This window comes from Amphiura filiformis, chromosome 20 (genome assembly GCF_039555335.1).
Source record: "Amphiura filiformis chromosome 20, Afil_fr2py, whole genome shotgun sequence".
NCBI classification, from domain to species: domain Eukaryota; kingdom Metazoa; phylum Echinodermata; class Ophiuroidea; order Amphilepidida; family Amphiuridae; genus Amphiura; species Amphiura filiformis.
This window is the reverse complement of record NC_092647.1, coordinates 9,510,325-9,530,988: the sequence shown is the minus strand read 5'-3', so window position 1 is coordinate 9,530,988 and position 20,664 is coordinate 9,510,325. Positions and strand designations below refer to the sequence as shown.

The window sequence follows — 20,664 nt, the reverse complement described above, 5'->3', positions numbered from 1 at the left end:
CACAACGACCAGAACCTAGACAAGAAAACAGATAAGTCAATGATTCAATGAGATATAATAACAATAATCACCAAACAGATCCCAACCTGTCTCACAACGACCAGAACCTAGATAAGGAAACAGATAAGTCAATGATTCAATGAGATATAATAACAATAGTCACCAAACAGATCCCAACCTGTCTCACAACGACCAGAACCTAGATAAGGAAACAGATAAGTCAATGATTCAATGAGATATAATAACAATAGTCACCAAACAGATCCCATCCTGTCTCACAACGACCAGAACCTAGATAAGGAAACAGATAAGTCAATGATTCAATGAGATATAATAACAATAGTCACCAAACAGATCCCATCCTGTCTCACAACGACCAGAACCTAGATAAGGAAACAGATAAGTCAATGATTCAATGAGATATAATAACAATAGTCACCAAACAGATCCCATCTTGTCTCACAACGACCAGAACCTAGACAAGAAAACAGATAAGTCAATGATGAATGAATGCTGATCAAATGGGCTATTCCATTTCAAATCCACACTTGACCTGTGCATCAACTCTCATGCATTGAAGGTGACCCTTGAAAGAAAACATTACTTGGTATCAAAATTAAGCTAATAAATTATAGAATCCCTTTCTACAAATATTAAATACAATTTCCCTTGATATAACCCCTCAAATCAGCAAAAAAAGACAAAACACAATATCATGTTTTATCTGCCCAAATCATAATATGAATTGGGCAGATAAAATGTGATATTGGGTTTTAATCAGCATATTATGTTGAGATCTTGAAATGTGTGGCAACGTATCATGTGACGTCAAAGTGGTCACCCTTTCACCCTAAACCAGCCTGTTAGTGTTAACAGCAATGAATTTCACTGTCAAAAAGGGTCTAATTCAACAAGTAAAACATTAGCCATACTAGGTATAATTTTGCTATTCAAGAAAAATAATAGCCATTCTACATTAATTTGCATAATCTCAACATATTTTCATGACTTATAATATTCAATTTGTAATGGTGAATTTATGTCATGATTTATCATGTTTTAATTAGTCATTTACATGTATTACTAAATGATTACTAATTGAATGACTAATTATTAATCAAAATTTATGAATATGTAAAATAAATAGCTGCATGTTTGATGCAGACAACCCCATAATTCTATCCTGGTGCACCACTGTTCGACAGCTATTATCTCATGCCAAGCAATTCTAAAAAGTTGGCAGCCATGTGGAAGATTTAGCCAAAGTCTTCTACAGTGGGAGTATATGTTTCATATAAAAAAGACAATTGGGTAACTTCCATTTGAAATAATGCAGTTGTGGAAGATATGAGGGCTGGTCAATAAGTTCCCGCAACTACGGTATATCTCCGCTCATGCACGACTTGGATGACTGTTACTTACGCTAAATACAAGTTTGTACTTTTGTCTTTCAAAACAAATATGTATTAGCGAGGTTGAATTAGGGATTCAATCATGTTTCACCATTATTGTTCATCACCAGTTAACTGAGTGGTTTACTTCGCCTGCCCGAGCGAAGTAAACCACGCAGACGCGCCGGACGCGAGTTGTTAATCAGTGATGAACAATGGTGAAACATGATTGAATCCCTTTCAACAAGGAAACAAGCTAAAGATGTCTAATTCACATGATTCTTTCATTCGTAATGTCTGTTTGTCATTGCCACTCAACAAAAAAAAAAGATCATGGTATTTCTCTGTAGATATCAGCGATAAATCTAAAGAATAAAGCGGTAATATTTAGCTGCTTCTGCCAACATAAGAGAGTTCATATCTACGCATATGTGTTGCTCGTTGGTGACTTTAATATTGATATTCCACATACACAACCATCTGGGAGATTCTCAGAAGGAGATACTAGACTTTTAAACTCCTTTCGCAAACTTTAGATCCATTAAACCTTACTCAATATGTTGACTTTATCACAAGAAGATACTCTGATGAAGGCATGACGAATTTTACGCACTCATGCGTAACACATACGCGTAACCTTATGTTCGCGTATACGCTACAGAACTGTGGATTCATCACGGATTAACAACAGTTGGCTCATGTACAAAGGTATAGGAAGAGTTGTTGAATACTTGATTACGTAACATAAACGCAATAGCATGGACACTGCCTGATTTATGGTGAAAAGTAGTCAAGAAAATCTCGCGCCAAATTGAGGTATTGTTACATAATTCCAAATATCTTGAGAATAAAAGCATGGAATCTGGTGAGGTTTTTACCTCACCTGATTCACTCACACAGCTACTGTTCCATAAACCTTGTATTAGTCATATCTTTAGCACTTTTTGATGAATTTTTATTTTTTCTATTTTTATTGCAACAATTTCTAATGTCCTGACTATGATCTCTCATACCATACCAATAATCATATTTGTTTTTGTTTCATTTTGGAGATAATTTGGATTCTTGCTTCTACCTTGTGGGCTCTTTTCTCACGATTTTCACATCATTTTTGTTTGTCGTAAAGGCCTATTTTTTGGTGAAGTTCAAAGACGGTCCCTTTCTTCATCTATTGACAGATACATTTCTTCTTTCACAATTATCAATTGAATATACTTAGTTTACCTCATACCAACAATAAGGCTTGTAAACTGCGTTGGTCCTTACTTCTGCTTCTTTTTATTACACGTTCCTCAACTATAATTCAAATTTCCTGCCAATGTTTATGAGATTACATAATTAAAGGTGCTCTAATACTAATTGTACAAACTTTATTGATCGTAAGTAACAGTCATCTAAGTCATGCATGAGCGGAGATAAATAATAGTTGCGGGATATTATTGACCAACCCTCGTATAGGTACAAGCCATATAGGAGAGTACATGTTTCAAAATAATTAACCGTAGCCAATTCCATTTGAAAAACAATACTCCCTCTGTTGAAGACTTTACTAAGATATTGGCCATGTTTGACTTGACATATACCGTATTGTTTGTAATAAACACCCCGGGGCGTTGCATTTTTCCAAAAGGGGGGGCGTTTATTGAAGGTGAATTGTCAGTGAAAAAACTTACAAATCGGGATAAATTTCCCGATGGTGCTCCTGTAGAAAAGAGGGATATACGGCTATACTAATGGCGACGCCCATGGAAAATATAATTTTCGTGGTAAATGCTTCAAAATTACACCCGTAAGTACACCATTAAGCAAGAATCTAGTGAAATTCTACCATAATTAGGCAATGGAATGGATGGAAGTGTGAGTCATAACAGGTTTTGTCCATGCAATTTACCGATCGTCCCTGACAAGACTGACTGACTGATGCCAGTTTTAAGCTTACTCACACGATATAGCATGGAATTTTTGTCAATTTTTCACAGAAAAATTGGAGGGGAGCGTTTATTACAAACAATACGGTAGTGACTTTGAGAGGGCCTGATTTAGTGATCTGGCCAACTTTGGACAACTTACCAAAATCAGGAGGAACTGGTGAAACTGGTCTTCCTGCAAAGAGTGTAATGTAAAATGGGAAAGATAATCAGATCATATTATAATATTGGTACTGTTTTGCTTGTTTAAATGTGTCTCTCAAATTTTATGATTGTTAGTTTCAAATTAAATTTACAAAGTAGCAGTGATGGTTTAGATCAAGTCCACAACTCATGTGCACTCAGCTGCATTATCTAAAAGCCAAGAAAGGCCAGCGGTACTCTGTACAAACTGCCTATACTGATTCTCAGGACAAAAACTGTTCAACAGTCGTGATCCCCTGCTTTGTACGCAGCGGTCAGGTCATGGTCTGTCTATGTGACAAACAGTCTAGGTCAGTCAGGGTCGGAGGTCAGTGAGCTGTGTTACGCCCTCTAGGTAGTTAGCCCTAATAATCACCTTTTTGTACCACCAATATGCAGCTGTCAATCATCATGCACAATGAAAAGAATTACTGGGTTAAATCGGTAATAAAATTATAAAAACAAATCTATAGTCTGTATACCTTCCTCGAGTCAGTAATTTAGATTTAGATTTTTTATTGTGTAATGATGAGAAGTATATAAAAGTATACATTTTTAGAAAGGAAATGATGCAAGGAATCCAACTAGCATTACAGATTCCTGCAAAAATTAACAGTTTATGAGAGAACCTGACTCGAGGAAGGTATAGAGACTATAAATAGGTAACTCTACCAACATTTTGTTTTAAAGGGTAATCAAATAACCTATGAAAGAGATAATTACTTAGAACTTCAGAAAATATGAGAAAAGATGTTTTTATTGCAGCAGCGTCTGCCAACTTGGCAGCGTATGTGTGAATGACATCATTCTCCAAATATGGCCAAGAGTGTACCTTTTGGAATGGCCGCAATAATTTCTTACACAAGGTCCCAAACTCACACTGTTCTCACTTTTGCGATCAAAGTAGCGCCTCTCTTAATTTAGTACTCTCAGATTGGTTGGCAGGTTGGATTGGTTTCAGGTGATACCTTGTCCACACAAAACATGTGCTGACTGAAAACCTACCTGCTTGAATCTCACATATAAAAGCTTGAAGTTGATAGCAGCCCACAGTGTCCCATCTTCCAGAGGCATCACCTAAAAACAAAATTTAAAATATTTTTGGTGAAGTTGGTCAAAATTTAAAAAAGCCAAAAAAGCCATTTTTTGGAATTTTGGGCCAAAAATCAGCATTTTGGCGAAAAATTTGGTCTCACAGATGAATTGACCAAGTCGTTGCCATTATGTATACTTTATACAACACCTATCCAATCTAAGTGTCATATGAAGAAGACACTTTTATCAACTTTGGGCATAAATATTGATGTTGTTATATATTCTCAATGTGAAATTTATAGTAGGCCTAGCAGAGGTCCTATGATGATGACAATAAATGTGAATGACTAATAAAGGCCTGGACTAGTAATATAAATAAATAGGAAATTTCCCAGTCTGAAAATAATATCATCATACAATGGATGTGTTAAAGGAGGATTTCGTGATCCTAGCATCAGATATCCACGAAAAAGCTTATTCCAAAATTTGAGTTGATTCCGATTTTGCGTTTGCGAGTTATGCATGATTATGTGTATTACACTGCTCCATAGGCCACTGTTGTAATTTCGTTCTGGTATACCAGAATGAAATTCAAATTTGATGATATTTTTGCTAAACGAATCAATCTGCAAGAAAATGTTGGTACATAAACATTATGTAGCCAGAGGTTTCCAGTGGTATAAAAATCTCAACTTTTTTTGAAAAAAGTGGGGGGATGAGGCTGTGGATCACAAAATGCCCTTTAAAATTATGTTATCCTTCATTTATAACACAAAATCAGATGGTACCGGGTTTTGAACTGGGGCCACAAAATCAGAAGCCCGGATCAGTAGTTTGACGCTCTAACTGCTCTGCCAAGGAAAACGGCTATATAGATCAATGTGTGGAGGTACAGTATTTACTACAGGGTGTCCCAAAAAAAAGAGGCCCCTCATTGCGCCCTCTTTTTCTCCTATTTCTGAAAAGTTGATCAAGTATATGTTGGTATGTAAAGAAGCCTTTATCCGTTAGCATTAAAAAAACGAAACAATTATTTCAATCGGCGCATAACTTTTGAAGATATGCCCTTTTGAAGAAAAGTATCCGTTTCTCACTCTGTCCACGGAGGATGTTTGGCTACTTCCATGCATGAATATAAAACATTCCTTGATGGTAACTTTATAAAATAACAACTTTATTTTAGGGAATGGGCTTTACCAGTGGGCTTATGGGTTATGGATGTTGTTAAGTGTCATTAATTTGGGCAAAATTGATGTGGGGTGGGACTTCTTTTGCTATACTTGCAATTAGTTATGTTTTTCTTGGTTATTTCATGCCTTTTTAAATTTATTATGTTTCTTACTTGCTTTCTTTTTATTGACAACATAAGTCATTTCTCTTTTTTGGTATAAAAGGTAGCCCTGAAAAGGGCTGTTTAGTTTGTCTTTGGTTCTTTTGAAGTGAGTTTACTGTGCTGCTTTGACCTCTACCTGGTTGCCTCCATGACGAATACAGGTTTCAGCCCTAGTCCTCATTGCATCAATTGCGTGCATTACCAACCCTGTGTGCGGATACGTGTGAATATAGCAATAATATGTTTGCAAAGATCTTGGATTTTGCCACAAATGAAGAAATCAAGTGGTGTGAGGTCAGGTGGTCTTGCAGGCCACTCCACAGCATGACCCATCCCAACCACTCTGTTTGCTATCCGTGGACAGAGTGAAAAACGGGTACTTGTCTTTAAAAGAGCATATCTTCAAAAGTTGTGAGCTGATTGAAATAATTGTTTTGTTTTATTAAAGCTAACAATTAAAGGTTTCTGTACATACCAAAATATATTTGATTAACTTAACTTAACTTTTCAAAAATAGGCGCAAAAGAGGGCGCAATGAGGGACTGCTTTTTTTTTTGGGACACCCTGTATATGAATGGATACTGCCATCCGGAAAAAATAAAGAATTACAAAAATCCTGAATTTAGGGCAAATAGGGTTCTAGATTTGTATACAGGGTGTCTCAGAGTATGCAGGGTATATTTGAAAGGGAAACGGAAAAATAGTGCTAAAGCGATACTCTTTAGCTAGGACTGTATATATATCACATCATTTATTGAGCGCTATATCAAAAATTACCACAGCGCTGTACAATAGCAAATAACATGGTTAAAAACACAATAGTATAAAATGATACAGCAAAAATAAATATCACTTACATGTACAACAATAATTATTAAAAAGCAACACGATAAATCATCAATAGACCCTATTAAATAACATGATTAAAATACAATTTTAAAAACCCCAAAGCAAATATAATGATAAAATAAATGTAGCAGTCTTCAAAATTTTCGATATAATTATTTTTCGCTAATTTTGGCTATGAAATAGCGGTTGACATGAAAAATGGCCTGGGTTATCATGAGGCATATCTGTAGAGCAATATTGTAACATACCTGTATACATGTTACCACAGTCATCTTGGCCTGCTGTATCCTTTGGCATATTTGGATTCCAGTTGGTGTATGACACTGAACTTCCTTGTGACCATTGGAATTTACCATCGGTAACCACATCTGTTATGCAGTGAAATTAATACAGTTGGAGAATTTTAAAAAAAAAAAAAAACATATCCTAACGGGGAATCATATTTGAGGCATACAGGGATGTGCTTCTCAAAAATATCTACGGGATGTGAGAGGTTGTCAATCAGCTCAAACACCTTTAACATAAATTTCAATTGGAAAACAAAAAGAGTTATAAATCAACTTTACTCAAAGTTTACTACCTCCGCTGTAGCAGACAGCACATTTGTATGTGCAAGCCTGACAAAATGGCAGAAGCTCATGAATATTCCGATCAGAAAACTAGAACTATCACCTGACCGGACTCCTTAATTTTTACATGACATCATTTATTATCAAGACTTACCTGAGATACCAATGTACAAGTCAGTTATTCCAACACCTGCTAATTCTGGCAACAAAGATGTCACCCACTGATTCTCTGCATCTCTGAAACAAAACAAATTAAGTGATGGCCATGATAATGATGCTGCCCCAGACTATATATGTGATCTACGTGATTGTATCTTTCTGTCAACCTAATAATAGATACAATTGTGACCATATATGCTCCATGTCTTTAACAGTAATGCTTTGCATCTATATGATACAATAATGTGACCATATATGCTCCATGTGTATCACAGTAATGCTTGGCATCTATACGATACAATTGTGTCCATGCTCCATGTGTATCAGAGTAATGCTTGGCACCCATACTTACGAAACAATTGTGACCATATATGCTCCCTGCACATCACAATAATGCTTGGCATCTGTCCATGTCTTTCTGTTATTAGCATTGAGTTGGTAACACTGTCCCTGGTGTATTCTCCAACCAACAGGGCATGTACCTAATATATGAGAAAATCAACAAATTTGAATTTGTAAATAACGCAATGCATGTTTAGACTTGGGGTTGGTGACATTATTTAGGCCAAACCTGTCACACCATTGCTATGACTTTTGTCAGATTAATTCAAAAGAATATCATTAAGCTTAAAATCCAATGGCATGCTCATATGTTATATTGTAAATTGTGAGACAGACAAGATGGCTTACGAGTCACTTGCTTTTGTTTATCTCATTTGACCTTTGACCCACTCCACCATTACATGAAAGTGCTCATAGTAAAAAGACTATTTCATGTCACACCTACGCCCTGATGTCAAACATAAACAAGTCTTTTATCTTTGATTATATATGATTATGAACATTTTAGGTGCTTTTAAAATGTATATCTTCAATATGAAAGGTCAAAATTTTCAATTGATTGTCGACTTTTCCTCCCAGCTAAATTACACTTTAAATACATATCATTAAAAAAAGCGCAGCGATTACGCACAGACACAATGCCTAGACATTGATCCACAAGCGGATATACATGCTTGTCGGTGAACTTTAAAAACACACCCTTTTTCATCTCATTTCGCAATTTCGCAAATTATTTGCCCTTTGACAACTATTATCGCTAAAATGTGAACAATATTTCTAATATACCCTTTTCTGGCAAAAAAGCGTAGGGTTGGCTCACAGGTCCCATGGCTATATGTATGCACTTCAATCACTTGGCCAGATGCACACCAGATGCGCCAAACGGAAAATTGAGAAACTGCAATATTTTCGTAAAACCATAGGTATAATAAAATATATATAAAAACAACCCAGTTCCGGTATACAAAATAACCCCCTATGAAGTCCCCAAAATGATAATCGCTATACCTAATACAATTGAACACACTCATTTGCATGTAAAACGGTTACAGCCCGCTAGTCCGAAGGCCCGCCAGTCCGAAGGTTCGCTAGTCCGAAGGTTCGCTAGTCCGAAGGTTCGCTAGTCCGAATTATAAATAAGGTTCGCTAGTCCGAATTTTAAATAAGGTCCGCTAGTCCGAATTTAAGAAAGAAAGAAAGAAAGAAAGAACTAGAGCGGTTCTCGGGTTGCGCGGTTTTCGGCATACGCGGTTGGTGTGTGATGGTATGGTAGTGGTTGTGTTTAAATGTGAGTTTCTTTTCAGAACCCTGTATGGGCGAAGCCTGGATGGTGGATGGGGAGTGTGGGGTGATTAAAGAAGGAAATAATATGGAAATGTAATAGGCCGCACGGCTGTGTAATGTTTATGTTTTACAAGATGCCCAGAGCACAGGTTGGGATATGGGATATCCCCTCGTGGTGTTGGTATTGCTTTACCAAAACAACCCCCGCCGTGTGTGGGAGGAGTTTGTATGTTCAGACAGTTTACTAGCAATGTTGACTGTACCCACCAAGTTTAATGCCCATACGACAGATTTTAGTCATTTGACCTCAGATGACCCCTAAGTGATCTTGGACTAGCGAACCTTCGGATTAGCGAACCTTTTTTCGGACTAGCGAACCTTTTTGCAAATTCGGACTAGCGACCGTCACATCCTCCATTGAAATACGTGTTCGGACTAGCGAACCTTCGGACTAGCGAACCTTCGGACTAGCGATCCTTCGGACTAGCGATCCTTCGGACTAGCAGGTACTAACCGTAAAACTTGCCCTATTTACCAGGTAAATCTAACTGAAGGAATTAAAATGATACACATCTTTTTCTTTTAGTTTTCTCAAAATCACTTTCCATGGACTTGAATTTTGTATTCATGTGTTCAATTTGGTATGTATCCAATATCTTGAAGTCATAAATGAAGTGGAGATATGCATGTTTCTAAAACTGAACCATTATTATTGGGTTTTACATGTCTGGTAATTTCACGATTTTGCCAGCCACAAGCAATCTTGTTCCAATAAACACTGTACATCTACAGCATAAAGGAGTCATCCCGCCGCCAGGTACCGCACAGATTTTTCTCCCCATTGTGATAATGCACATCACAATCAGGCTCACAACAGAATGAGAGAAGATGGCTGCGAGCAAATATTTAACCAACTTTACCTAGCCTAAGTCAACTTTACCTGGTGTTTTTCTGAATAGTGTTTTCCTGCCCAGCGAAAGCATTAGCGTTTGAACAGTGACTTTTAAAGTATCAAGAGATTAATTCTTAGAAATAGATCTTTCTTTATGAATGAATTTTGGCTCTTGTTACGTACATATTTTTTGGTCATTTTTTTGTTGAAAGTTCAACACAACAAGTTTTTTCAACTAATTTTCTCAACAGCTTTTGTTATTTTTCAGCTTTCAGAAATCATTTTTTGACAGCTTTGATACTGTCACAGACTAGAAACACCTGCTATTATGTAATTAATCATGTATGTACATGATCCACCAGTGGAGCTTCTGCGACCCCTACGCAGAACATCCGCTAGTGGATTAACTGCGCACGGTGGGCTTAATGAATCCACTGACGGATTTTTCTGCGCACGTGCACTGAAACAATCCTCCGTATAGCTCCGCTGGAGCATTTCTGCGCACGGTCGCAGGGAATCCACAGTGACGGATTTTCGGCGCACGTGCGCAGAAACTTCCCTCCGTATATAGCTCCGGTGGAGTATTTCTGCGCACGGTCGCAGAGAATCCACTGACGGATTTTCGACGCACGTTTTTCTTGAATTGTTATGATTTAATAATGGCCTACCCTAGAATAAATACTCCACCGTATTAAAAATAAACTCTAAAAATATATACATTTCAAACTTTCTAAGTTATTCTTTTTAAACACAAGATATTTGATGCGCAGAGCCGTAACTTCTGACTCTAAAAATATAGGCCTAAATAATATTTCTTACTTTCTACCCTTTTTCTCTTATGTAACATTCTAGGGTAGGCCAATATTAAATCATAACAATTCAAGAAAAACGTGCGCCGAAAATCCGTCAGTGGATTCCCTGCGACCGTGCGCAGAAATACTCCACCGGCGCCTATATACGGAGGGGAGTTTTTGCGCACGTGCGCCGAAAATCCGTCAGTGGATTCCCTGCAACCGTGCGCAGAAATACTCCACCGGCGTCTATATACGGAGGGAGTTTTTGCGCACGTGCGCCGAAAATCCGTCAGTGGATTCCCTGCGACCGTGCGCAGAAATACTCCACTGGCACCTATACGGAGGGTTGTTTCAGCGCACGTGTGCCGAAAATCCGTCAGTGGATTCCCTGTGCACGTGCGCCGAAAATCCGTCAGTGGATTCCCTGCGACCTCCACCGGCGCCTATTAAATTCAAGAAAAACGTGCGCCGAAAATCCGTCAGTGGATTCCCTGCGACCGTGCGCAGAAATACTCCACCGGCGCCTATATACGGAGGGGAGTTTTTGCGCGCGTGCGCCGAAAATCCGTCAGTGGATTCCCTGCAACCGTGCGCAGAAATACTCCACCGGCGTCTATATACGGAGGGGAGTTTTTGCGCACGTGCGCCGAAAATCCGTCAGTGGATTCCCTGCGACCGTGCGCGCAGAAATACTCCACTGACACCTATACGGAGGGTTGTTTCAGCGCACGTGTGCCGAAAATCCGTCAGTGGATTCCCTGTGCACGTGCGCCGAAAATCCGTCAGTGGATTCCCTGCGACCTCCACCGGCGCCTATATACCGGGAGGGTAGTTTCAGCGCACGTGCGCCAAAAATCCGACTGTGGATTCCCTCCGTCCACCGTGTGCAGTTATTCCACTAACGGAAGTTCTGCGTAGGGGTCGCAGAAGATCCACTGGTGGATAGCTTACATAACTCAATTAATGGACTTAGGCAAAAAAGCTGGCCAGAGATTTTAGATAACATTCATTTACAATTTTTCCAATAGTAAAAGTTTGAATCAGAGTTGAAGTTTTTCCTAAAATTAAGGTTAAACTAACTAATTGATATTGATAAGTGACTCAAATATTTGTGGTTTCAAGCATTGGGATGTGTAGTTTACTCATACAAATCAAGGTGTTTTTATAATTTTTCCTTGCCAACATGTGGGAACCAAGTTTCCTGCCTTAAGAGTCATTTACCGTGGTCTGGCGAGACAATTTGCCGTGCCTTGGCACAATTTGCCGTGCCTTGGCACTGTGCTTACCTTGGTCTCTTTCGCATACAAAGTAGTTAGTATTGCCACATTTCTCAGTGCTCCATTCACCATTAGTTGCTGTATTTAGCACACGAGCACAGTTACCACCATTGTTGTAATTTCTAGTAAAACAAACAAACAAGTTTGATGCTTACATTTCTGTTGTAGTTAATCAACACATAGGCAAACTAATTTCACAGAAACGCTTTGGAAAGTCCATTTGACAATGACAACAAACTGAAACAATTTTTTCCTGAAAACAAACTTGCTTTTTCACATATCATTTAAATTCAGTATGATAAACATTTAACTTTGAGTAATCAAGTCTTTCCAAAATACACACAGACAGACAAATGCTGAACCTCGCTCAGCAAGTGTCAATCTGGATCTGGAAAAGCAGAGGTTCCCAAACTGGGCCGTGACCAGGCTCTTTCAAAATTGTATTCCTTATTTTTTTCTCATTCATTTGACACCATCTCGGGGGTCTTACTCTGCATTGCCTCAAATATCTAGTTATCATAACTTTCAAGCACACTTGCATTTAAAAGCTTCTATGCATAAATGACATTGGGTAGGGACATGTTTGCTTCTAAGCAATATGAGATTTCAGTCATTTTGTTATAAATGTTTTCATAGCTCATCCAAAATTACAAAGTTCCAAGACAATTTCGAGGCTCATTAAGCATAAGGCGTGTTTCTATTGGGACCATTTACCGGTAAAGAGACGGTAAAGGGATTAATTCTGCTCAATAGAAACTGACCTTCCCCGCTATTTACCGGTAAATAGCGGTGAGAGTTTACCGGTAACGTTTTCCTTCTTAAGGAAGAAAAATAGCGGGACGCTTACCAGCAAACTCCAATAGAAACTCACTCCGTTCCGAGAGAATGCACATACGGGGAAGAAAACGGAAGTTGAGTCGCGAAATTGACCTCTGCATCGTCAATGAGCTAGCTTGTTTATATTTGAGGGGATTCCCCAATGACGTAATGTGATAGGCCTACGAGAACGAATGATAACGCTAATAAAAAAACCCATATTCTTCAGTCTTCTTTTCTCGAGTTTGCTACCTCATTTTTAGCCAAAAAATTAAGAAAATACTACAATACTAAATTCCACAATGCTTTGCCATTGACCCAGGGATTGACATCAGTGCACAACCTTTCACCGGCAAACTTTAAAGGCGTGTCAATCGATGCTGTTCATCAAGTATTTACCGGTAAACAATGTGCAATGGAAACTGACCGTTATCTGCCTTTCGCCACTATTTGACGGCAAACAGTTTTATCGGTAATAGAAACACTCTAATAGTGCCATCATCAGAATTTGTTTAGGGTACATTTCACAATTCAACAAAAAATTAAACAAATTGAATAAAATTGTGCAATTTTGACCAAGATAATGCAAATTTACTGTTTGACTGGGCTGTTTTCCAAGGTGTTTTTCTGGGTGTCCTCCATGGTGCCACCCTGAGCAGATCTAAATCCTGCATCGATTACACATTTTACTTGCAGATGCAATGTTTTAGGAGATGCATATCAGTATGGGACCATCTTGTATCGATCCTTACTGTCTTTGGAAAGCTTTGTCTTAGTTCTTAATGTTAGAGTTAATGGGTCACCACATTGGTGATGCAAAAATTAGGTAACCATAGAGTTTGGAACAGCTACCCTATAAAAGAACTAGCAAATCCATAACAGGATGATAAAATGTAGGGCTGGTGAACAAAAATCAAACTGTTAACAAGCTGCTTGATTTCCAAGCATTCATGCATCGGATTAACCCATACAATTTCTTAATTGTCACAAAAAAAAATGATGCTGACATGGTTTCCAATCCTAATGAATTTGCAATCAGCTATCTGCAGATATTGATATATGTGATATGTACTTGAACACCTGCCCAAACACCAAGGGTGGGTGACTTTGCTGTCGGGCAGGTAAATTTCCAAAAGTATCCACCAGCCTGATGTGTAAGAAATGCTAGCTCTGGGTTCGTTTTAGTGAAAAGAGAGTTTCATTATAAATATCAGAAAAATGTTGCAGGGGACAACTCGGACAAAGCTCCAAAACTAAAAGACAGTGGGGATGGATGAACTGATGAAGAAAGAAATGTGAAAGTGGAAGGTTTTTTTATTTCAAACTCTAATAGTGACCCGCAGGTCAAATTGCTAGAATTTACATTAAACACACTTGAACAGACACAATGCAATTTTGCAGGCAGCAGCTTAATCAGTGCCAATATTGCAACATCGAAACAAACAACTATACAAACATCCAACTCCACCCAATAACCCGTATGCAATGAGGATAAAGTGCCTTGCCCAAGGACACAACATGTTGGCACGAGCGGGGCTCGAACTCTCAACCTATAGATTATGAGTCGGGCGCTTTATCCACTCGGCCACACATACTCCTCAGTGAAGCAATATCTTATTATTCCTTTTCCATGCATCAATATTCAATAAATCAAATGGTCACAACACGGTCAGAGTAGTTATATTTTTCGTTAAATTATTTAATAGACATATTCTGACTAGGGCAAATGTCAGGTTGGCAACATTTCTGTCATGTTGGTAACTTTTTCAGGTTACCTGCCCAACTGGCTAGTGGCCAGAAGTATGTGATATGATCTGGTCTATGGAGGCCAGAGGCATTTTTGAAAATTTAGTTACTATGATCATTACCTTATGCAAACATTAGGCTATCATGAAAATTATTATACTTAGTTCTTTGGTGTTGATAGGATGAACAAATTTTAATCTTTACCCAGAACTGCCAGTGCATATGTTAAAATAAAGAACAGTGCATCTGGCCCGAATCGACCTTCATAATACTAGCAATTTATAACAAACACACAAAGTAACATATCAGGGGTGGAAATTATTTTATTTTAAAATTTGTTCATCCTATTAACCCAGACATAAGAATTAAGTATAATAATTTTCAACTCTGTGTGATTTTGTGTATTGGTTATAAATATGCAGTTCTGATGTCTTTTGCTAGGAATGTAACAAACATCATTCAAACCTAATACCTATAGATTTAAATCTCAAGCTCTTCTCCAGCAAGCCTCTGTGGCTCAGTTGGTTATAGTGCCGTGCTAGTATTACAAAGGTCACTGGTTCAAATCCGACCCAACGCACTGGTTTCTTTTTAATGTTTATGTGCGCTGGCTCCTATGGGTAAAGATTAACATTTGGCTATCATATACTGAAAACACTGAAGCAATACGTGCAGCAAACTTACGAGTTATCTGGTTGTCCTGCAGCCCAATTCACAAAATCTGTTGAAGATGACCCATCTGACCACTCATACTGACCAGCTGCTGGGGCATACTGAAAAGGAATATACATAGCTTTCAAATTAGTGAAAAGTTCTTATAATTTTAAAACATGTAAAATGACATTAGCAGAAATTTCCGTCAACTTAATCAGATGGGTAGCAGTACTAGTCTTATAACAATTTTTTTTCTCTGTTTCAAAAAAATGAGTTTGAGTTGGTACTGTGCCCTGATTGAAATACTGAGTGCCCTACTGTGCATGTACAATGTACATCATTTCACTATTTCACTTGTGTTTGCAAGAAAAATGCATAAGAATAAGTAGCTGACATGACTACAATTCTATTTAATATAGAAACAGATGCTTTGTACTCGACATTTTGGTATGTGTGTGTGTATAAAAAGTATACTAATGTATTGAGTGCACTTATGAGCAAAAATAGTAAATGATGATAAGGTTTTATTTGCTGCTGGCCTTTTCAAAATGCCAGGTGAGCATGAATGCCATGGCATTTTGTATATTGTTTGCTTCAATTGGCAACCCTGGCTACCATGATTTTGTGATTCCAACATGGCTACCATGATTTTGTGATTCCAACATTGGGCTATTCTAAATCCATACACCCCCTATGGAAGACATGATCTTTTATCCCCAGGGGACCCAGACTTCAAATGGGGTTCAATTCAGGTAACCCTATTTGAAACTCCCACTCCCTGTCAGTGGCAGAGCATATAGAGGCACCATACAGGGGGATACACCCCCTGATTGATTTGAAAATTTAGAAAATCACATAGGAAAATTACAAAAAAATGGATTGTGCCCCCAATATTGATCGTTGCCCCCAATCATATTCGATCCCTACCCCCAAGGATGACTCAGGCTTTGCCACTGTAGATTATTAAGGTCATGTCTTCCATACAAGGTAATGTTTTCCACAGTGGCAGCACCAGGGGGCAAAATCTTGCGCAAAGTTGCCGCCAAAAGTGGAAATTGACATAATCTTGGGGGTTTGCCTCAAAAGTGGCGAGGGGCAAACTGGGGGGGGGGAAAGAAAAATATTCCTTGACCCCCACCCACCCTGTAGCACTGCCACTGGTGTTTGATAGGGACCCACTGACCTGTTCTCACCTTATCTGAGAAGCCAATCCAATAGTTATCTGCATAAGTGAGTTGTACAGCATTCAGAAAAGTCTGCACCTCCTGACTATTCACTGAGACAAGATTTGCACCTACACCCACGCACCATTTTTCTGAATTTTTCCAATTTTTTTTTGTCTCTCTGAAATAGTAACATCTGTCCTGGAATGTTTGCCATCCATTAAAATGGTCACATAGGATGGTTGTGTCTGAATTGAACAAACACGGAAAAACATTAATTGGTTTACATTACCTTGTCTGAAAAACCAATCCAATATTTTTGCTGGAAGATTATCTGCAGATCATTGAGGAAGATTTGTTCCTCTTTGGTGTTAACTGAGACGAGATTTGCACCTTGACCAGCACACCAGGTTTCAGCACTTGCCCAGGATTTAAGCCAGCTATCTTTGAAGTAGTAGCATTTGTCAGCAAAGGTTATCCACCCATTGTCATGATCACATAGAATAGTGGTGTCTGTATGAATATCACAAAATGGGTATGGGACAAGAGTGCAACAAAACATATTCAAAAGAAGATGAATAATTGGTATCCACTTTTGGGCAATCAATCATTTTATATAATATTCAATTGTTGAGAATTGATATCTCAATTAAATGATTGATTTCAAATACTCAAAAACAACTGATTTGTTGGTGGCAGACAGACACTAATGCTACCATAATGATCATTAATACCTTTCAATCAATCAATCAATCAATCAGTCTTTATTTCATTCAAAATACAACAATACAATAACAGCAAGACAACACATTTGAATGAGGAGATGCTCAGAAGGCCAAAAAGGCCTGAACAAGCACCCCCTTAACCTTAGCCTAAGTTTCTTAATTTATCTAATAAAATACAAATACATACATACAAACACCCCCCCCACCCTCTTTCATACATTCATGTAGAACGAACTAAGCAAAAAAAAATGATGAATAAAGAACATGCAGAATATAAGTGTAAGACAAATTAGGATTTCATAACATATGCTCACGTATATCGCAAAAGAAAGCTGAACATTTTGTAAATATAATATAAATGCTAAGAGATCAGTTAATTTTAATCGATTTTTTGTTTTAAAAGGGAGAAAAATAAAAATAAGTAAATCAAAACTAAGAGATATTAAGTGTACATTTCCATAAGGTTTGTTTTAATTTGGGATCTAAAGAGTTTTACTGATGTAGCCGTTTTGGCGCATCTGTCAATCGAATGCCATTTTCTTGGCCCGGCGGTTCTTATTGTTTTGTTAGCAAACTCTGTTTTTGTAAGACAGATCTTGTAATCTTCAGCGTTTCTTGTGTGATACCTGAGGTGATTCCTCTGCTCAACGAAATAACTATTGAAGGCCTTTGGTAACAGATTGGTATTATACTTGTACATGAAAGTGCTTAGTTCGAGATCATAACTATCATAAACATTAAGCAAATTGTAATTCTTGAAAATAGGGGCTGAGTGACTTAAAAAGTGACTATTCGATATCATTCTAAGGGCTTTTTTTAAGTTTGAAAATCTTTTCCAAATATTTTTGACAAGTATTTCCCCATGCTAAGATACCGTAGTTTATGTAAGGAAGTATTAAAGTACAATATAGTGAATACATTATTCGTTCGGGAACAAAATGTTTCAGTTGGTTTATTACACCAACACCTCTAGATATATTCTTTGAGATGTTGGTAATATGAAATTTCCAAGTTAGATTCTCATCAATTGTCACTCCAAGAAATTTGGTCTTATTCAACCTTTCCAGGATTACATTATCTAATATAATATTATTAGTAGCATTGTACAATACGCGTGATGTTTTGTGATTTGTACCAAGCACCATATAATTAGTCTTGCTTGCATTCACTGATAGCTTATTAGCCTTAAACCAATTATTAACTTCTTTTAATTCATTGTTGATAAGATCGTATTTGGACACAATGTCCTTATGTGAATAAGTTATAGTAGTATCATCGGCAAACAAGACAAATTTTAGAATGGTGGAAGTATTTATGATATCATTAACATACAAAATGAACAATAATGGGCCTAGGATGGAGCCTTGAGGTACTCCACATATTATATCTTTATATTCAGATTTACAAGAATTGTAATACACATACTGTTTTCTATTATGTAAGTAATCTTTAAACCATTTAAAAAATGTTTGCTTCTAATCAACAGATAACTTATTGTAATCTGGTAGTTACATTTGAATAAATCAATTTGTCAGCTCTGTGCAAAAACTTTGTGACATTTTGGGTACAATTTATTAGCTATTAATGGATTATGACGATATAGGTAAATGCACACATTTAAAGCAATTTTACAAGATTTAAAAGCTAACAACTAAATTTTAATTATATAATTAAAACATTGAAAAATAATAAATAAGTGAATAAATTGCAATCCATCTTGATAATTACCTATTGATCGTTGGCACACATATCTCATATCGTTGGCTTTGGTACATGTATCATCATTCCACTGACCATTATGAGAAGGCCAGAACTCAGCACAATCCTCCGAACCACCCGAATCATTTGGCTCACCTGGATACCAATTTCTGAAAAACAATGTTTATATTCTTTAAAGACACAAATAAGATGGTGTATTTTATAGATCTGTGTGACCAAAGCGTAATGGGAATCAAATTCAAGATGTCAGTCTGTATTAAATAGTGTATTGCAATTGCACAGTAGCTGCTCATATATACTGCACCAAAAAAGTATCATTACACTTGGAAGAAAAATCCTAATTTTAAAACTAAACCATATTTGGGTAAATTTATTTGTTTGATAGATGCACTATATACTCTGGCACATTGATACCCAATTGAATCCAATGTGACTTCAAGGAGCAAAGTTACAAGCGTTTGATTAGACAAAGGTCCAGTTTTAAAAGTGACAAACTGGCCAATTCAAAACTCCACAGACTAGACATCTGGTTTGAGAGTGGTGAATGGCTAATTTATGTGTGCCTTTACTTTAAAACAAAGAAAAAAAAAAAACTGAAACAAAAGAACTGACAAATAAAATGAAAGTTATGAAAAGTACAGAGAAGTAAAACTGAAATAAAACTGCTTTAAATAAAGCTCCATTGAAGAAACTGTGTTGTCTCTTTATTGCACTTGTTGGAATCTTTTTGTACCTAGAATAGGCCAGTTTGTCACTTTTAAAATTAGACCTTTCGTCTATTCAATTGCTTGTAACTTTACTTCTTGAGGTCACATTGGATTCAATGTGGTGTCATAATGTGAAGGATTAGATAGTGCATCTATTAAAAAACAAATTTACCCCAATATTGTTCAGTTTTGAAATTGTGATTATCTTTCCAAGTGTAAGGATACTCTTTTGGCCCAATAGATAATCATAATTGACCCAAAACACCATATATACCACCTTTTATACATCAGTGGCATAGATTTCTTTTTGACATTGGGGGAGATGGGGGTTCAAAAAATTTTTCTTGAAGTATAGTGAATTCTGCCTTTTGGCAACATAATAAGTTTATGGTACAAGCACGTGAAAAAATTTTACCAATTTGAAGCTTAACTGTTGAAATATGGTGCAAAATGGAATAAATTTGCTGAAGCGCTAAACAAATTTGCATTCTGGGGATAAAATGGCCAAATATGAGGTTAATTTGGTCAGAAACCCACATACAGGCATCAACATGGGGGGGGGGGGTGATTGTATGGACCATCCCCCCTGGCAAAATATTGGGGGGGGGGAGTTATCCCCCCTCCCCCAGTGATCTATGCCTATGTTATACATTGACTAATGTGTGTGAGTGATGTGACTCTGCTTTGTCATTTCTACAAGAACATATTTTGTTTAACAGCGTGCATCCCCCTACTCCCAATTTACCTCATTGTTGATGAGATTTTGGCATCATATAATAGATCATATAACCACATGCAAAGTATGAAGGGTATGTTGTTATTCTGTGGTTTCTTCTTCTCCTCCATCCTCTTCCTTTCGTATCAAACACATCAAAGTGACAAGGCTAGCGCTAAAACTACAAAGACCCCAGGGCCAATATGTGGTACACTTATGGGACCTACCCATCTTGGCCCCAGAGGTCTAATGTTAGGGGCCCCAGGGGCCTGAGTTGGTACACTGATAACCCCAGGGGTACTCTATATTTGCAAGTGTTCATGAGCCCCATATGTCAAATATTATGGGCCCCAGGGCCCCAAATGTTAAAATAAGGAGCAACA

General features: G+C 37.5%; 1 protein-coding gene across 1 annotated transcript in view; it reads right to left on the bottom strand.

Annotated features, from left to right (window-relative positions):
- Nucleotides 1–354: 354 nt before the first annotated feature.
- Nucleotides 355–20,664, bottom strand: part of LOC140143037 (macrophage mannose receptor 1-like) — a 30,036-nt gene continuing 9,726 nt past the window's right edge. The window contains exons 3-12 of the mRNA XM_072165079.1: nt 18,869–19,008; nt 16,708–16,928; nt 15,283–15,371; nt 12,046–12,158; nt 7,800–7,929; nt 7,443–7,525; nt 6,968–7,087; nt 4,508–4,579; nt 3,462–3,494; nt 355–475 (exon numbers count right to left, since the gene is read on the bottom strand). Coding sequence (XP_072021180.1) covers nt 405–475; nt 3,462–3,494; nt 4,508–4,579; nt 6,968–7,087; nt 7,443–7,525; nt 7,800–7,929; nt 12,046–12,158; nt 15,283–15,371; nt 16,708–16,928; nt 18,869–19,008 — 1,072 coding nt within the window. The 3' untranslated portion in view covers nt 355–404. The remainder of the gene's footprint in view (nt 476–3,461; nt 3,495–4,507; nt 4,580–6,967; nt 7,088–7,442; nt 7,526–7,799; nt 7,930–12,045; nt 12,159–15,282; nt 15,372–16,707; nt 16,929–18,868; nt 19,009–20,664) is intronic.